The following is a 19,086-nucleotide window of genomic DNA, read 5'->3' on the forward strand; positions in this document are numbered from 1 at the left end:
AATCACCGTCGCAACAACAAGCCTGACCTCAACATAGACACTTTCGACGCCAACGCCTACTCCTACTCTCCCGACTACGAGGACAACGAGCTCTCTACACCACTGTCGCCCCCGCCGCCCAGTCACCTCGCATTCCCTAAGCCTCCCGACATCCCCTACAAGTCGTCTCAGCGCAGTCTGAACTCCCCCTCCTCCTCCTCCGCCGCTGGCGCCGCCGGCACATACGACAGGCGCCCTCCGCCCCTCTCGTTGTCCAGAGGCAGGCCTGCTGCAGCCGACGACGACTACTACGACGACGACTACGATCGCGACAGCCCACGTCTCCACTTCAAGTTGTCTAGCCAGGGCTACAGGGCTGGCCAGGAGGAGAGGGATGCGCGCACAAGACCTGGTACTACTGATCCCAACAGAGGCCGCGACCTAGGAGGCGGCCACCACGACGACCGAGCCGACGGCCCTGACGACAACCAGACCTTCTTCGACGCCTTCTCTGATACCTTCTCCGACGCCGACGTGATGTCCAACCAAGGGAACGACTCCCCCCTGCGGCGACGGCACTCCCGCACCCCGCCGCCGTCCGCCCTGCAGCATCGCGACTTGCGAGACTCCTCCCTCCGAGATTCCCACGACCTCTCCCTCTCCCCTCGAAATGTGACCCGCGACTCCCTTCTGGGGAACATGCTCCTCTCCCTCGACCAATTCAACCACATGAGCCAGGTGAACAACATGCAGACCAGCGGCGAGACCAGGACCATGTCTGGTTTTGCCGGCCCTCATCCTTCGTATCGCTACGAGGACCCAGCAGCAGCAGGCCCGAGGGCGGGCACAGCAGGAGGTGGGGGCGGCAGTAGGACGATGACGAGCACAACAAACTCAAAGGCAAGAAATACTATCCACGCCGGAGCTGTGGCCGGGGGCCGAGGCGGCCACGGGTACTCGTACAGTTCCGACTACGAAGGCGCCGACGATGACCTGAGCCGTGTGTCGACCAACATGTCGCGAGGGCGCAGGAGTAACAGCCTCTCGGCCAATCCAGGTGGCCTGCGCGATATTGCCACCAATCAGCAGCGCCCCGTCCCTGGTGGCTCCTCTTTGGGCTCACGGGTGCTACACTCGAGGGGAGGACGCGGGAGCAAGAGCAGTAGTACAAACAGCGTTGACGCAGCAGGCTATGCACACGTGTTGGGCAGCCAGAAATGGGCGCAAAGTATTGGTGTGCCCAAACGATCCTCCAGTCTAGAACCGGCACGCCGCCGCTCCTACGGCACACAGCCGCCGGACCAGCAGCAGCTGCACTCGTCGCGCCCGACCACTACCCAACACCCACAGAAACACCTACAACAGCAGCAGCAACAGGGGCAGCAGCCGTCGTGGCATATAGAGCTGCCCAACTCCTTCTTCGACCACGCCAGCTCCAACCTCGACTACGACTACTCTTACGATCTGGACGATGCTGCACCCACCCCGACAGTACCAGTCGGTCCGCGTCGGCTCGCCACCATGCCGTCTATGCCGTCCATTGCCCGGCACGAGCCCATGGGCGAGCCCCTGTCACCCGTGCGCTCTGTCAACCTCCGCCTGGAGCGCAAGCGCAGCAACAAATCTTCACGGAGCACCAGCACTGCCAAGCACCACCCGTCGTCCTCCTCAAGACGTGATGCCGCCCGCGAGCGTGACCATGAACCTGTTCCCCCTCTTCCTCTTCCTGGTACTGCTCCTGGTACCGTCGCAGATTTGTTAGAAGACTCGGCCCCGGCCCCCCATGTTGGTTACGAGAAGGCCAAGGAGCCCGTGCACGCCAGCCCGGCTGCTGCTCCCACATCGACCGTCGCGCAGCACAAGGAAAAACAACCCGGTTTCTTCAGGCGCATGTTCGGTGGCGGCTCCAAGAACAGCCTTGTTGCAGCTCTAGACCAGTCCGCCAGCCTGCCCTCGTCTGCTACATCTCTTGCCCCGGCCATCGGCTCTCCTGCAGCCTCTGCCAAAATCATGAGCAGCAACCATGCATCCTCATCCCAGCAATCGCCCACGACTGCAAATGCGGCATTCTCGGAAGCCAACAAAGCCGCCACCAGCACCCCGTCCTCGAGGCAGACGAGCTCGTCCCACGGGATACAGAAGAAACCATCAGGGTTCTTCCGGCGCCGCAAGAAGTCTGTGTCGGTGAACAATGTAGAACCACCCCCTCTTCCGCCCACCTTACCACCGTCCATCATACCATCGGCAGAGCTGCTGCCTCCTCCCCAGAAGCGGCTCGAGGTTATGACCCCGAAGCCCGAGCCCAGCCCTGTCACAAGCCTGCGCAAGGCCATGGACCCTTTTCTCAAGGCCTCGGAGTCATCAGCCCCGTCTTCCGGCCGGACCAGTCCCCGGGACGACCAAGCGCAGTCCGTCTATCACTCGGCAGTGGAAGAGTTTCCTCCCGACCGACAGCTTCGAAGCTTCTCTCCCGACTACGAGCCAGACCCGAGAGCCACAATACGTTCAGTGCCGTCCGATTCGAGACCCAGGGTGGACAGAAGCCCCACCGCCCCCGGAGCACAAAGGCCCGGGACGCCAACACGACATGTCTCGAAGCCACTTTACGATTACGAGCGCAGCAGTTCCTTCTTGCACGACAATAGCGAAAGCGATGGTAGCCCACAACAAGTCAGGAAGCAGGCCTCACAATCTGCCATGGCCAGCCGCTCCAGGTCGCCCATTCCTGTTGGCCGCATGACGCTGGCTCCGATCCAGACGGATTTGCCGTTGTCGTCCCCGTCTTCGTACGCCACGATCAAGGACAAGAAGCTGGACAGGCTGACACAGGACAGCATGGCCTCCGAAAAGAGCGACCGCCCGGGAAGCCTGACGCTGCCCATCGAGGGCTTCAAGACCGAGCCCGAACCCGAACCTGAACTAAAGACACGTGCTTCTGCGGCCAGCATCCCAGATCTGAAGATCGAAGGGGCAGACCTCAATGCCACGACCAACCTTCCCAAGGCCGAGCATCCTCTTGACGAGCCCCACTTCATCGTCGGCGATCCCACCCAAGACGACAAGGCGAAGGCGCAGAAGATCTTCGATGGCAGCGAGGACTTTATACCCAAAGAGAAAGCCGCCTCGTGGATGGGCGAAGAAGGGCCCATCAGACAGCGAACGCTTCGGGCCTACATGGACCTGTACGACTTTACAAACAAGAACATTGTCACATCGCTACGGGATGTCTGCAACAGGCTTATCCTCAGGGCAGAGACGCAGCAGGTGGACCGCATTCTCGTCACCTTTTCGAAGCGCTGGTGTGATTGCAATCCCCATCACGGATTCAAGTCCGTGGGTAAGTAATGCCCCTCTCTGGAGTCGCGCTGTGTATATTTTGTATGGATCAAACATGATACTGACACCGTCTTCCTTCTTCTCCTTCTCTAACTAGATGTCATCCACACCATCTGCTACTCGATCATGCTGCTCAACACAGACCTGCACATGGCCGACATCGAGTCCAAGATGACCCGCAGCCAGTTCATCAAGAACACCATGACCACAGTCAGACAGGCTGTGGCCGAGTCCATACCCAACGCATACGATAGACCCAGCATCCTCCCAGGCAAGGGCTCTACACTCGACGATCGACGCCAGTCTCTGGAGAATACCAATATCAATGAGAGGACCAGCTTCCGAAACTCGTTCATCAAGCTCCCTGGAAGGGCCGGGTCTGCACTGGGCGACGCGCCCACCGAGCTGGACGACTGCGGGCCTCTGGTGAAGTCCCCATTCGAGGGGTCTCTGAAGGCCTGGGAGAGCCAGATGGAGGTTGTGTTGAAGGACATCTATGCCTCCATCCGCGACGAGCGTCTGCCTCTGTATGGTGCGGAGCCTGTGCAGGAGCTGCCCTCGGCCGGTGGCCTGTCCGTCATGGGCATGCTGAAGCGCTCGCCCAGTGTGCTCAGCAAGGCGCCTTCAGAGAATCCCTCTGCTCGTGGACGGGTTGGACCGGAATCCATACGGGCAGGCAATGGACGATGGTCATCCAAGAGTCGGTCTCGGCCTCGTGGGTTCGGTAGCGCCGGCTTCGCGTCGAGCAGGACGAGTTTCGACGACGGTCAATCGCTGTGGAGTCCCGTCGACTCGGTCGCCACCTGGAGTCGGGCGTCCCTGGGTAGAACGCACACCTCGATGTCCATGGACTCGTTCGGCTCGCGCTTCCCTCGCGGCGACTACCAGCAGTCGATTGGGTTCGCCAATGCTCTGAGCCAGGCCATCATCCGCGAGGACCCGCGGAGCAGCGTCCCGTCGCTGGTCAGTGACGACCTGAAGACGACCCAGCTGCTCGACGACGAGTCTCTCGAGCTGGCCGGGCCGCCGTGGGTCAAGGAGGGCATTGTCATCCACAAACACCACCTCGACGGCGTCGACAAGAAGGCAAAGGATCGTAACTGGACCGAGGTCTTTGCCGTCATCCAGAAGGGCAACATCAGCATCTTTTCCTTCACGCCCAACAAATCCATGGGCCGTCGCAGCCGCAACGCCCCCAAGAAGGGTGCTGTTGTCGGCGGTGGCAACTGGCAGGAGAACGCGACGACGCTTGGCACCTGGAGCCTGCGCCTTACGCTGGCCTCTGCACTACCGCCACCCGGCTACTCGAAGCAGCGGCCGCACGTCTGGGCCCTGTCCCTGCCCACGGGCGCTGTGCACCTCTTCCATGTCGGCACGCCGGAGATCTGCAACGAGTTTGTTACGACGGCAAACTACTGGAGCGCCAGGCTCAGCACGCATCCGCTGATTGGTGGTGTTTCGAACATGGAGTTCGGCTGGAGCGATGCAATCATCAACAACGCCCTGGTCTCGGCCATCAACGAGACAACAGGGCCTGCCGGGCGACAACGCAGCAGTAGCAATGCCGCGGCGCGCTCCAGCATGCACTCTCGTGGGAGCAGCTTCCGGTCCGTCGGATCTTTTGACTTTGGCAGCTCGAACCCGCGCGCCGGCGGTGTGGCCGCGTCCAACAAGCTGCCCGGCGACATTGTCAATATCGCCGAGTGGACGCCGCCGACGCAGTCGATGCGGCCATCCAATGCCTCCGAGAAGGATCAGCTGGATGCGCTCCTCAACTACGTCAAATCGATCGAGGAGGAGCTGCAGCAGCACAACGCACTGCGCAGCCCCATGCTCCTGGCGTTCACGCCCAGGGGTTCCAATGCCCAAAAGGCCATGGCCAACTGGGAGCGCAAGAGCTCTTACCTGCTGCGCGAGATTGTCAAGTTCCGCACGTACGTGGATATCCTGCAGCTTGCAGACACACGCAGGACGGAGATCTACAGGGAACGTGAGGTGGCCAGGCGTGCGGCGAGGGGCAGTCTCGACGTGGACAGGCTCAGTTCCGACATGGGTGAGGGCGTCGGTTCCTACGAGTTTGGAGGTGAGGACGGTGCCGAATACGAAAGGGGACGGAGGGTGAGCCGTGGAGGGTATGAGGAGGAGGAGGAGGAGGAGGATGGGGACACGACGCTGCGGGCGTGAGACGTTTCTTCGTCCTGTCTTGTGCTGCTGCACATGAGTTCCCACTCACTCACTCCCTCCCTCCCTGCCCTTACCACTCACTTTGCCCTAACGGCAATCAATCAACGGATGGATGCTCAACATTGGTGCTATGGTGGTAGCCCTCGCACTTCTTGATGGGAAACAATGATTAATTCCGATACTGTGTGGCCACCTTGTATCTTGTTTATATTTCTGCTTAGGAGGGCTGTTTCTTCTACTGAGCAGTGATGAGCGGTGACTTGTTCATGCCTGCCAAGCTACAAGTTTTCTTCTTTCTTTCTCTTTTCTTCTTTCCATTGCCATTCTTGATACCCCACCGGTGCCTGCTCGCTACCAGGCAGCAGCTCCTTTTTTGTTGGGCATTGTTGATGACGGGTTGAGTTGGGGTTGCAGAAGAAGTTGGGGTTTTATTTTGTAGTTCTCTTTTTTCCCTTTTTCCCTTTTTTTTTTTTTTTTTTTTTTCATATTTCGGATTGTATTTATATAAACGACCCTGTAACTTTACATTACTTTATTATGTCTAATGTCAAGCGTTAGGAGTTGCTGGGTACATGGCCATGCATGGGCTAGATGGGCTTGGCTTCGGAATGGGAACGGAGATGAAAGAAGAAAAGAAAAAGAAAAAATGGGTGTGAGGGGTTTCTGGTGAGACAAAGAGGAGAGGAGAGGAGATGTGTGTGTGAGTGTGTGAGAGTATTTGCATATACTTTAATGAGAATGAAAAAGAGAACGCTTCCGAAACTGAGGAGGAAATGATCCTTGCTTGTTTGTGTTTTGTCTGCAGGCTTTGCTTTTTTGCTTGGCTTTACTTTTCGCCTCTCGGAAAAAGAAGTCCTGGTGGTTGGCTGGCAACAACGAGGAGCGAACGACAGCGGAAGAAAAAGCAGAAACCTAAGAAGGTAAGACATGATTTTGTATTCCGTGTGTCTCGGAGCACGAATGGATTGTCCTGTCTCACACTCCCCTCCCCCCCCCAAAACCTTCTTCCTCTTCCAGTTGCCTTTCTTTTTCTCGGCCAAACCTTGCCAACGAAAGCCTCGCACAAGAAGCGGGGGGGGGGGGGGTTTTCGGTGTGGTGGAGTGGGAAATCTGACGGTTCAGCATAGTGTCGATTGCACAGCTGAACCAATCCTTGACACACGCGGTGTGCGCCACTGACGCCTCTCACACGTCTTATCTTTTCCTCTGTTTTGGTGGGGGCGTGGTTTTCAGCTCATTACTTCCGTGCCTGGTTGGGAATAGGACGCCCTGCTGTGAGACATGACCACGGGTGGTTCTGACGTACACGGCGGCGGCGGGGGGAATACGTGGGCATGATTGCTTCGTTGTGTTTCTTTTGATCAAAGGTGTGTGTGTGTGTGTGTGTGTGTGTGTACACATTGAATTGACCAGACAGGAAAAAGATTGTCAGACATGGAGAAGAGGTGGTGGTCATACCAAGCTGGACGCAAGTGGTCCCCCCACCTTTCCTCCAAACTAAAGAAATAAATGAAAGGGAGGGAGGGAGGGAGAGATGTTCTCGCAAAGGTTTCACCCGTGGATTGATGTTGTGTGCCCATGACTACGGGGCAATTGTGTTCCAAAAGGTTGATCCTTTTTATTGTTGTTGTTATTTTTTTTTTTCATTTTTTTTTTTCTGTTCTTGAATTATAAGCAACACCTTTCTCGCCGTTACGAAGAGATTCGGCGGTGGCAGCAGCGGCAGCAATAACGCCTGAGAATCAACCAATCTGAGGATATCGACAACGAGCACATCATGTCCCTGCCTATTCCTCGACCTCCAGGTATTCCACTTCTGGGGAATGTCTTTGACGGTGAGTACACGCACAAGCATTCATTGTTCTGTTCTTCCTTCTTCTCCCTCTTATCTGTATTTGTATTACGGAGAGAATCACCAACCCCGAAAGAAAAAAGAAAGACAAAAGGAAGAAGAAAAGAAAGAAAGAAAAAAAGGGAAACTGACCACCCGAAAATGACAACTTATAGTAAACACCTCCAACACCTGGACGTCCCTGGCCTCCCTCGCCGCCAAGTACGGCGAGATCTTCCAGCTCACCGTCCTCGGCAAGACGGTGGTGTTTGTGGCGGGTGCCTCTCTTGCAGAAGAGCTATGCGACCAGCGTCGTTTTCGCAAGTACGTAGGCGGGCCCGTCGTCGAGATCCGGCATGCCGTGCATGACGCGCTGTTCACGGCGTATGACGACGAGGCGAGCTGGGGGGTGGCGCATCGGATCTGTGCGCCTCTTTTGCGGCGGGAGGCGGTGGAGGGGTGGACGGGGGAGGTGGCGGTGCTGACGGGGGAGTTGGTTAGGTGGTGGTGTGAGGAAGAGGAAGGGGGGAAGAAGAAGAAGATGATGAAGAAGAAGAAGAAGAAGAAGAAGAAGAACAGGAGCAAGGAGGAGAGGGATGGGAAGAAGGTGGATGAGCAAGGAGAGGGAGAAGGGGAAGGAGGAGGTGATGATCATCAGCATCAACATCACCCTGACTCGACAAAGACACAGCAGCAGCAACAACAGCAACAGCAAGAGGACGGCGTCCTGCTCATGACAGGACTAAACCGCCTCTCTCTGGAGGCGACCACCGCGACGCTCTTTGGGCGCAAGCTGGGCTGCATCGCCGCAGCCCACGACGACCCGATGCTCGCCGCCATGGAAGACGCCACCTCGGAGGCGATGCGGCGGCCCACGCGACCAGGCCTCGTGAACTGGCTGTTCCACTCCCGGCGGTGGCGCGAGTCCAAGACGGCCATGCGCGAAGGGTATGCCGCGCCCGTCATCACACACCGCCGGCGGAACCCGACGTCGCGCCGCGATCTGCTCGGGGCCCTGCTCAAGGGGCGAGACCCGGACACGGGCGAGGCCCTGCGCGAGAGCCAGATTGTGGACGAGGTGGTCACCATGCCTATCGGGAGCAGCACGGCGCCCTGTGCACTGGCTAGTGCCTTGTACTTTTTGTGCAAGAACCGGGAGTGTTTTGTGAAGGCGAGGAAGGAGGTGGATGAGGTGCTGGGGCCGTGGGTTGGTGGTGCTGGTGGGGGAGAGGAGAATACGGATGATGATGAAGAAGATGATGAAGAGGAAGAGGAAGAGGAAGATGTTCAAATGACCGCCGAGCAGCTGGGCCGGCTCAGTTACATCGAGGGCGTCGTGCGCGAGACCCTGCGCCTCTCTGCCGCAGCGCCTGGCTTCAACATCGAGCCCATCCCGCGGACCACTGCCGCAGGCGACGTCGACACGGCGCCCGTCCTCCTCGGGGGTGGCAAATACGCCGTCACCCACGACCAAGCCATGATCATCGTCCTCGCAGGCGTCAACACCGACCCGTCTGTGTTTGACGACCCTCTGTCCTTTCGCCCGGAGAGGATGATGCGCGAGGCGCTGGAGGCTCTCCCCGCCGGGGTCAAGAAGTGGTTCGGCAACGGGCGGCGCGAGTGTATCGGGAAGAACTGGGCCTGGATGTTCATGGTGACGGTCCTGGCTGTGCTGGTGCGGCGGTGTGATTTCGAGATGGTGGATGAGGAGGGCTGGACTTGGAAGCAGGATGGGTGGTTTAATATTCGGCCGGTTGGGCTGAGGATGAAGGTGACGAGGAGGAAGGCAGCGACGGCGGCGGCGGCGTAGATTGAGTGGAGGACAATCTTTGTCATTATGCGGTTCATTTGGATTGTTTTTCTTCACGATATATATTTTGGTTCCATGATTTACATACGCGCATGTTTGCGTCGTCGACTTTGCTTGGCTGTTGCAAGTATTAAAAGGCTTTTCATGTTGTATTCAGGTCTGTACAGTTATGATTCAGAATAAACATTATTACAATAATATTCAAGATTTATCAATTCTGCATAAGGCGCTATATATTTATACACTGAGAAGCAAGTCTTGAGTAAATCGAGACATCTACAAACCTCATGCTGGAATCCATTTCCATTGAGATCCCTCTTTGGTATATTCATTAAAGACGAAGGAATACTTCATATTGACTCTGTAATCGTCTCCAATTGAAGTATACTGTCTACAAGTGATGACTTCAAGGACTAGCTTGATATCACCTCGACACGGACAAATAGTACTTCGTATATATAACTTGGTGTTTTCATCTGTTGATCATTTTCGAAGAATAACAATAGGAAACAAAGAGGAAAAGAGGGGAGGAGAAGGAGAGGATGAGGGGACTGCATGACATTCCTTCGAAAGATAGCGTACGAGTATATGTATTACACACGTGTTGTCCTCACACCTTGACACGTTTGAATCGTTACTATTGGTGTTTTCACGTTTGTTGTGGGCTTTGGCTCTGGAGTAATACTCAGTGGCTTGGTTCTACCATGATTTCTTGGTGTCTTTGGATCACTGGCTTATGCTTCACATGACTGGTAGTACCGAGGTAGCATGCCGGGCTGTTGATCACTCCATGGTTGAAGCAACGGTAGATAGTCATCTTCTGTGGGTCTTACTCTGTCAAATGTATCTTACACTCTTGCTGTGGGTTCTACGGATTTCGGCCTGATGCCGGTCTGACTTGTCCAGCAAACACTTATTTCATGAGATGTTCTTGAAGAGCAATGAATACGCAAAGTACAAACGGGAAGAATCATGTACCAGACACATCTACTTGTGGTGAGTTTCGTCCATCTACATGAGTTCAACCTCTCAACTCCTTGTTCTTCTTCTTGCCTGCACGGAATCGCGGCACCGGCGCCTCGGACAACCGGGATTCAATATGATCCTTAGCACAGAACAAAGGCAGGTCAGCACCCAAAATGTTTGGTAAGGATTTCAACCATTTTCCGAACACCGGACTCGTCAGGAACGGGGCTGTGGAACGGTGCCGAAACCGATCGCGAATAGCTTCCGCGGCGGATCTCACGGTCCAATGCAGAAACCCATTCGAGAAGCTGATGCAGCAGCACGAGGATCTCCATCCGTGTGCTTAAGTAGGCCCGTCGAGATAACCCTTCCTGAGGAGTCCCTTCATGTGATTTAAGAGAGTGGTCCTCACTTTTGAGATTAGACAAGCGAAGGACACGAGGGCGAGGATGTATGCACAACCCTCGAGGGGCAAGGTGCACTCAAGTTGTAAGCGATGCGAGATCGACCGACCAACACCAGGTTCTGGCAGCATCTGACGCTCAAACGGGAGAGGATCTGACAGCCAATCACCCTCGCATCGTTATCGCTTTCGTTATAGTGTGCCCCCTTGCTGCATGGAACCGACCCGGGCACAGCCTCCCAAGCCTATTTTATGCTACTAAGACAGCCGGACGAGCACGACACCGTAACAATTATATTTTGAATCCTTCTACTAAATGAATGTATAACTCCATGGCAGTCTCGGTGTCTATTTACTGTCCGTGATGGATGCTTCCTAGGATCACGACTTGAACAAATGTGCTCCACATTATAAAAACCACACCAATTTCTACTTGTTTTCTTGTGTCTCATCATAAAGCACTTCATCGCTATCCAATTCCAACACGCAGCCTGGACAGAAAAGTCCCAAATACCCAATCTGAACCGTCGCAACCTACAAAACTTCTCACTCAACTCCTACCGCCAATAACACCCAGTCCAAGCAATTTACACAAGATAAAGTGATTATGGCCGTGGCCACAGAGATCTCGGGCCCAAAGGGCCTTCCTTTCCTCGGCAACATTCTCGACCTCCAAGATGAAGTCCCCATCCGCGCAATCGAGCGCATAGCAGACATCCACGGCCCCATCTTCAAGCTACGCATGCCCACGAGGGACATCATCGTCGTAAGCGGCTTCGAGCTGTTTGACGAGCTGTGCGACGAGACGCGATTCTATAAACTCGTCGGTGGCAAGTTGGCTAGACTGAGTGAGGGGGACAAGGCGCAAGGGTTGTTTACCTCGTATGTCTTTTTGATACACTCTTACCAAAGTTTCTCTTCCCACTCTTATGAAGACGTAATGGCATTTATTTTTTGCTGACGGATATATCGTGAACAGGCTCAGTGAGAAAGAGGAAGACTGGGGCCAGGCGCATCGAATTCTGATGCCGGCCTTTGGACCTCTGGCTATTGCGGATATGTTCCCAGGTGAGTGAGTGGGAAGGGAGGTTTTCCTAGCCAGCATAGAAATGCAGGACGATCCAGAAAAAAAAAAAAAAAAACAGACCTTGCGATGTTCTTCTTTCTAACATGGAGAAATCCTGTCCGCCCTTTTGTTTCTACACAGAAATGCACGACATAGCAAGCCAGCTCGTCCTAAAGTGGGCACGACAAGGCCCGCAGCACAGGATCCCGGCCTCGGAGGACTTCTCGCGCCTGACGCTCGACTCGATCGCGCTCTGCGCCATGGACTTTCGCTTCAACTCGTTCTACCAGGACGAGATGCACCCGTTCATCAAGGCCATGAACGTCAGCCTGGGCGCGGCGAACAGCTCCGGGCAGCTGGCCGGGCTGCTGTCGAGGCTGATGCCGTCGTACAACGAGCAGGTCAAGCAGAGCGCGGAGCTGATGGAGAAGACGTCGCGGGCGCTGGTGCAGCACAGGCGAGAGCACCCGACGGACAAGAAGGACCTGCTGAACTCGTTGATTTTCGGAAAGGACCCCAGGACGGGGAAGACGATGAGGGATGAGCTTATTGCTGCGAATATGCAGACATTCTTGGTCGCAGGTGAGTAGGAGAGAGAGAGAAAGTTCTGTGATCATCGTCGTCTTCCTTGTTGTCCTCACCTCCTTTGGTTCCTCTTCACATAAAACTGACAAAATTCGTCCTTACCCTCTCCCACAAAGGCCACGAGACGACCTCGGGACTTCTGTCGTTCGCCTTCCTGCAGCTCCTCAAGAACCCCAAGGCCTACCTCACCGCACAGGCAGAAGTAGACCGTGTCGTGGGCAGTGTCCGCATCGAGCCCAAACACGTCAACGAGCTCAAGTACATCAACGCCGTCCTGAGGGAGACGCTGCGGCTCACGCCCACAGCACCGGCCTTCAGCCGCGCCGTCCGGCCCGAGAACCACGAGGAGACCGTGTACATTGGCGCCAAGAACCCGGAGAGCACCAAGAAGTACGCCATCCCCCGCGGCAAGCCGATCATCTGCCTGCTGGGCAAGATCCACAAGGACCCCAAGGTCTGGGGGGACGATGCCGACGAGTTCCGCCCGGAGCGGATGCTGGACGAGAACTTTGAGAAGCTGCCCAAGAACGCGTGGAAGCCCTTTGGCACGGGCATGAGGGCGTGCATTGGGCGCGCGTTTGCGTGGCAGGAGGCGGTCCTGGCTGTTGCGCTGATCCTGCAGAACTTCGACATGACACTGGACGATCCCAATTATGAGATGAAGATTATGCAGAACCTCACCATCAAGCCCAAGGATTTCTTTATGAGGGCGAACCTCAGGGAAGGCATTACGCCGACGGTGTTGATGCAGAGACTGGCGGGCGACCACGATGAAGCCGCCTATAGAGGAAGTGGACAGAATGGGACTGGTACTGCTGCTGCCGCTGCAAAGAAGAAGGAGGAGGCGGAGGAAACCGTCGATTCGAGCCACGAGCTGTCCATCCTGTATGGCTCAAATACCGGAACGTGTCAGGCCCTGGCACAGAAACTGGCTGCACAGTGTGCACAGAGAGGCTTCAAGGCCGAAGTCAAGACACTAGACCAGGTGATGGGCCGGGTGCCCAAGAGGAAGCCCACAGTGATCATCACAGCCTCGTACGAAGGTCTCCCTACCGATGACGCCGCGCGGTTCGTGGCGTGGGTAGAGAGCTTGGACGAGAACAAGGACAGGACGACAATGCCGCTCGAGGGCGCACGATTTGCTTGTTTTGGATGCGGCCACAGCGATTGGGTGTCGACGTACCAGCGCATCCCTAAGCTGCTCGACGAGCTGCTCGTGAAGGCTGGGGCGGAGAGGATCGCAGAGCGTGGGTGCTCGGACGTCAGTAAGCAGGATACCTTTGGCGATTTCGAGGCGTGGACGAACGGTCACCTGTGGCCGGCACTTGGTGCCCATCTCGGCTCGTCATCACCAGGAGATGATGGCTCGGCTTCGAACGGCAGCGCGGCAGCAGTGCCCATGCTGGAGGTCGAGCTCACCACGCAGGAGAGAGCGGCACACCTCCAGCAGAACGTCCAGTGGGCCAATGTCATGAGCACCAAGGTCTTGACGGCGCCAGGGGAGCCCGAGAAGCGCCACATCGAGATCGAGCTCCCTTCCAACGTGACCTATAGCGCCGGTGACTACCTCGCTGTGCTGCCCCTGAACCCAAAGGAGTATGTCAGGAGGGTGATAAACCACTTCAACCTGCCGTGGGATGGAGTAATCACCATCAAGGCCGGGACCGCAACGACCCTCCCTACGGGAACGCCGGTAGGCATCTTCGACCTCCTTCAGGGCTATGTCGAAATCTCTCAGCCAGCAACAAAGCAGGACATCAAGGTCCTGTTGCCCGTCTGCAGCGCTGACGACACTAGTGAGGACAACGGCGTCAGAAAGACCCTGACCTCGTACCTCGACACGACTGTCTTCGCTTCCGAGATCATCCAAAAGCGCATCACGATTCTCGACCTCCTCACACAGCACAAGACGGCGCTCCCTCTCCCCTTTAGCACCTACCTCGCCCTCCTCCCTCCCATGCGCACGCGGCACTACTCCATCTCCTCCTCCCCACTCGCCTCGCCACACTCCGTCACGCTGACCTACAGCGTCCTGGACGCGCCCGCCTGGTACCAGCCCCCCATCCAGGCCCCTGCCTCAAGCCAGGAGGAGGTCCGGCAGCGGTTCCTGGGCGTGGCAGGCAGCTACATGCGGTCCCTGGCGGCGGGCGACCGCGTGCTGGTCTCGGTGCGCAGCACAAACAAGTACTTCCGCCTGCCTGTGGACCAGGAGCAGACGCCCATCGTGATGCTCGCCAACGGCAGCGGGGTGGCGCCGTTCCGAGGGTTCGTGCAGGAGCGGGCGACGCTGGTCCGCGAGGGCGGCAAGACGCTGGCGCCGGCGGTCCTGTTTGCGGGCTGCCGGCGCGAGGGCAAGGACCAGCTGTACGCGGACGAGTTTGCCGAGTGGGCGAGGCTGGGTGCGGTGGACGTGCGGTGGGTGTTTAGCAGGGCGGTGCCTCGCGCCGAGGACGGCTGCAGGTATGTGCAGGATCGCATGCTCAGGGACCATGAGGATGTCGGGAGGCTGTGGGAGCGCGGGGCCAGGTTTTATATCTGCGGCAGTAAGGAGCTCGCGCAGGGTGTTGGGTCTGTGGCGAGGAAGTTGTTTCTGGAGGCGGCCAAGGCGGAGGGGAAAGAGGTTACTGAGGAGCAGGTCAATACCTTTGTGAGGGGGATGAAGAATGAGAGGTTCGTGACGGATATCTTTTAGAGCAGGTCGATACTGTTTATAGACTTGAAATCAAGAGTTTGCCGAACGTTGACTATGAATTGTTCCATGACTTTCTGCATGCATACTTACCCTTTGGCCAAGAATTGTCCACGTTCATGGCCAACAAACCAAGCACTCCCGTCATTGTTTGACTTTAGTAGACTCTTGTTCACTGGCTGGTTCGTCGCAATAGTCTCATGTTTCGTGGTATAATTACCGTGTCCTGGGTCGGTATTCACCACTCAAGTCACATCAGTGACGAGTTTCTTGGACGAGGAAAACAGGTCGTTTTAACCTGCAAGGATCAAAGCAAGGAGACCAAAACGTCGGCTACCTGCCACGCCCTGCTAAGTCCTGGCCCAGAATGCCATGATCTCTGCAGGCTTCCTTGGGCCGAGCTGCGAGCGTGTGGCTCTGCTTGTCTAAAGATAGTCTTAAAGGGATGAGTATGATTTGTGCAAAGAATTCTTGGTCTTCAAACAACACATATCCATCTCCTCATTGCTCAACTTACGCTTGTGAAAATGCCTTGAGGTCCTAAGCGAATTTCGCTTCAGGAACTGGTATGATCCCGGCATAACCGACCCACCCTCCCCCTGGCTGTGCCGCAGTACATAGTGACTGATCTGTCTCTCTTGGTATGGTTCTCCTTCTCCGTCTCCCTCCCTGTGTTGATGCTTTGTACATCAAACATGACATGCTGACAAAGTCATGTCCCTCCTAAGGGCTTGTTCTGGGATGCACTTCCTGCGAGACTCTTTACGGTTGAGATCTGCCGACCCGCCCAGGCGCAAACGAATGCCGAGACATTCCTCTGGCGTTCTTCTGGTTCTCGTTTTTTTGCGTATTGAGCGCTTCCCACCCCTCGGGAATAAGCACTAAATGGTCTAAGCCTCCTGCAAGCCTTGTTGTTCCTTTGGGGATGCGTGTCAGGGATATAGCTAAGCTGCGCCGTCATCAATCGTCGTGTGAAAGAAGAGGCCCGAGAAGAAGACAACCTCGGAATATATGTACACACGTGCAACACCTGACACGGCGCCGCAACTTGCTGTTGATGTCACGTCACCTCTCAAGCCTGAAGAAGTGTCATCAAGAAAGAGAGAGACAAAGACAGGAGAAGGAGAAGCATTCTTGTTTCAACAATGTCTGCATCCCCCACAGACCGAGTTCCGAAGCGATCAGGCGTCGTCAAGCGGTCGTCAATGGCATGTACGACATGCCGTCAGGTGAAGGTGCGTGGTGTCTCGCGCGAGCAACAGAAAGAAGAAGGAAGAGGAGGACGATAGTTGAACAAATCAGTCTAACATGACCTCGAGCGCCAATGTAGCTCAAGTGTGATGCTCTCAAACGGTCCCCAAATCCGTGTACGAGGTGCGAGAGGATGAAGAGACCATGTCTGTGTGACCCCGGTTTCAAGAGAAGTGTCGTCCGAGGGTACGTCGGGGTTCCAGACACCGCCCAACCAAACCGCACGTGCAAGGAGACCCAATTGATGGTGTTTTTTGTCTAACATTGGTTTGTTAGGGCCTTGGAAAAAGTCACACAGGAGAAGGAGGAGTTGCAACATCTCGTGCACTCTCTTCGCGGCGAGAGTGCGATGGACGGTGCTCTGGTGGTCCCCTCCGAGCAACGCAGCCGTGGCCTCAGCTCCGAGTCTCCGCAATACAGAATCAGCATGACAAGCACTCCTCAAAACATATTGCCCCGTCCAGAAAGTTCCAGCCTGCCCGGCGCATCGCCCTTGCGGCCCTCGATGGCACTGACGCCGAATTCGAACGCGACGGTCATGGACAGCGTGTCGACATTCCATCTTCACGGCGTCTATGTCGATCGACATTCAGCAGAAGGGCTTTTTCAATAGTACGTCCTGTAACCTCAGTGGGTGTACTGCCGCGCCGATGATCCTCCCGCGGATAGGGACCACAGTCTGCTGACCACGCGAGGGCCATGACAGCTTTTTGGACCATCATTTCGAGCAGCTCCCTATCCTGCATGTGCGGAGGAGCATCGATCTTGTCTTTGAGGACAGCCCCCTTCTCTTTTGGGCCGTGATATTGACTGCCGCGCGTGGATCTCGCAATCCTCTGTTCGAGAAGCTCCTCGAGCCGGTTAAGCGCCTCTTGATGGCCCAGATCGTCACCTCGATACGGTCGATACACGCCATCCAGGGCTTGTTGATCCTTTCTTTCTGGCCATTCCCTGTCCAGCGGCAGACACAAGACGTATCCTGGACGTATTGCAATATTGCCGTCTCGGCTGCGATACAGATTTGTTTAGGTCGGGCAGATCTACCTCGATCCGGTCCACATGCCAAATTTGACGTCCCAAAAGGTTGGACGGGGGATGCCGTCCTGCGCAAAAAGACCTGGCTGGGCTGTTTTGTCGTCAGCACGTCGTAAGTGTGGCCCTTATGTGATCAGGAGTCGATCCTGAGATCAGATCTGAAGCAGTCCTTGCTGACATGTGGTGCTTCATCCTTCACAGTCTGGCTGCGACGTTTGGTCTACCGCCGCCCATGAGTATGGTTGCCAACCGTGCGCTGTCCATTAGGCAGAGTCTCGAAGGCCACGTACCGCAGGATTTTTTGAGGCTGGCTGAGCTCCAAGAGTTCTGGATCAGGGCGACCACGATCATCGAGGGCTCTAGCTCTGGCAAGCCGCATCATTCCCTGATAAACCTGTTGGTTATGGAACTCGACGAAATAAAGCGAAGTTGGCCGGCAAATATCTCGCTGTGGCTCAGTATGGGATTTGCAGCAACGGGCCTACATCTCTGCACCACTGCCGTGTCGAGTAATATCCAGCGCGAGGCCAAACTGCAGGCCGCGGACCTGCGAACAGCGCGATACCAGAGCTTTGAGGCTGCCTCGCGAATCGTCGACCTCGTCGTCACGTTGTCAAATAACACGTCGGGACGAATTGAAATCCAAAGCCATGCGACAAGAGAAGTCAGTGAGGCCATGGAGCTGTATCCCAAGCATCAATTGCGCGATGTCGTTGCGGCAGCGCTATGTCTTGTCAACACCATCGCTGTGGACAACCTCGACACAAAGCTAGTCTCTGCAGACGTGAAGACGACAGTCATTCAAGAGGTGCTGCAGATATGTTCCGTTTTGCGAAGTCTCTCGTGGGATGAATGGGATGAAGGCGGCAGCGCGGCAGGGCTTCTCGAGCTGCTCGTGCGGCATGCCGAGGACAGCAACACGGGTCGCCACTTTAGGGAGGCTGAGCTGTCGCCGCAGCTCGGCATCGTGCAAAACAGCGTCGACGTCGCCCGGCGGATCTTGGGAAGAGTGGAGGATTCGGGTCTCAACCCAGAACAACATCCTCCAGGCCCGGCCCTGGCGGGAACGAATCCGTTGCAGACTCCCGGGTATTCGACCATCTCTGGCCATCCCACCGTGGAAAGCTCACATTCTGGAGGTGATGAGTCTTTTGCCCACCCTGCCCCGTTCATGCAGGCCGGACACGACACAGCAGTGCCAAATAGGCTGCCGGGGCCGGATGAGGCGAATGAGTATGTCATGTCTACTTGGAGTTTTGACACGTTCCTGTGGGATGAGTTGGATGTTATGAACTGGGGCCATCTTTATCAGCCTGATACAACAGCTATAGCCGTGGAGCCAAGCGGTTAATGACGAGATGAATAGTGATGTATGGCTGGGGTTGGACTTGCAAGGTCCTTGTGGTAATTATCTCTGTGGAGGATCGATCTACACCATCAATATAAGTTGGTTTTCAACATGATAAAAACTCAAGTGATCTGGAAAATCTACTTCCCAGACCGGTCACCTGTGGCTGCTGTCCTCGAAGCTACCTTGTGTCATGAGGCTCATTTTAGACCTTCTCTTGCTTTTTAGTGTGGCCTCGTCGTGTTGCACCTTACGCAGAGCACACATGTGCTCTTGAGCATATTTTTGGGAAGGAATAGAGATGAGGAATCGTATCCATTGGTTCGAGAGTGTATGAGCAGTCAAATCCTGTGATCATTGGAATTTATGCGTAATGCGTAATTGCTGCTTCCTAGGAACTGCTCTATTTACTTGAGGCAGGAGGCGAGCAGCATTGTTCCATGGGAGGATGAAGCCTGTGAGGAAGGAGCCCTGACGCTAAGGTACCATAGTGCTGTAACCCCGAAATAATGCACGGGCCACACAGTGCATACTGTAACATACTACTACTACTAACACTTTGTTTCCTCTCATTCCTTCCCTCGCACACTCATGTCCTCCTCT

General features: G+C 55.8%; 4 protein-coding genes across 4 annotated transcripts; all 4 read left to right on the forward strand.

The window, feature by feature from the left end:
• Window positions 1–373: 373 nt before the first annotated feature.
• M406DRAFT_64339 (uncharacterized protein) lies at window positions 374–5,437 on the forward strand (the record flags this gene model as incomplete). The annotated part of the gene is made up of 14 exons (XM_040924879.1): window positions 374–391; window positions 530–575; window positions 620–835; window positions 905–1,036; window positions 1,066–1,081; window positions 1,155–1,298; window positions 1,413–1,557; window positions 1,591–1,871; window positions 1,998–2,511; window positions 2,809–3,316; window positions 3,413–3,617; window positions 3,654–4,926; window positions 4,990–5,305; window positions 5,337–5,437. The coding sequence occupies 14 exons, from the start codon at window positions 374–376 to the stop codon at window positions 5,435–5,437; spliced, it is 3,915 nt and encodes a 1,304-aa protein (XP_040774182.1).
• Window positions 5,438–8,182: 2,745 nt separating this feature from the next.
• On the forward strand, window positions 8,183–9,361 carry M406DRAFT_356979 (uncharacterized protein). Its single transcript, XM_040923564.1, has one exon. It carries the CDS (start codon window positions 8,193–8,195, stop codon window positions 9,138–9,140), a length of 948 nt encoding a protein of 315 aa, XP_040774183.1. The 5' UTR covers window positions 8,183–8,192; the 3' UTR covers window positions 9,141–9,361.
• A 1,755-nt stretch (window positions 9,362–11,116) lies between these two features.
• On the forward strand, window positions 11,117–14,852 carry M406DRAFT_49555 (uncharacterized protein; the record flags this gene model as incomplete). Its single annotated transcript, XM_040924393.1, has 5 exons — window positions 11,117–11,391; window positions 11,489–11,577; window positions 11,717–12,157; window positions 12,277–14,209; window positions 14,243–14,852. The coding sequence occupies 5 exons, from the start codon at window positions 11,117–11,119 to the stop codon at window positions 14,850–14,852; spliced, it is 3,348 nt and encodes a 1,115-aa protein (XP_040774184.1).
• A 1,142-nt stretch (window positions 14,853–15,994) lies between these two features.
• On the forward strand, window positions 15,995–18,545 carry M406DRAFT_352259 (uncharacterized protein; the record flags this gene model as incomplete). The annotated part of the gene is made up of 5 exons (XM_040922675.1): window positions 15,995–16,084; window positions 16,180–16,286; window positions 16,377–16,712; window positions 16,807–17,247; window positions 17,337–18,545. The coding sequence occupies 5 exons, from the start codon at window positions 15,995–15,997 to the stop codon at window positions 18,484–18,486; spliced, it is 2,124 nt and encodes a 707-aa protein (XP_040774185.1). The 3' UTR covers window positions 18,487–18,545.
• Between the last annotated feature and the right edge of the window lie 541 nt (window positions 18,546–19,086).

Source organism: Cryphonectria parasitica (genome assembly GCF_011745365.1).
Source record: "Cryphonectria parasitica EP155 unplaced genomic scaffold M406scaffold_6, whole genome shotgun sequence".
Classification (NCBI taxonomy): Eukaryota; Fungi; Ascomycota; class Sordariomycetes; order Diaporthales; family Cryphonectriaceae; genus Cryphonectria; species Cryphonectria parasitica.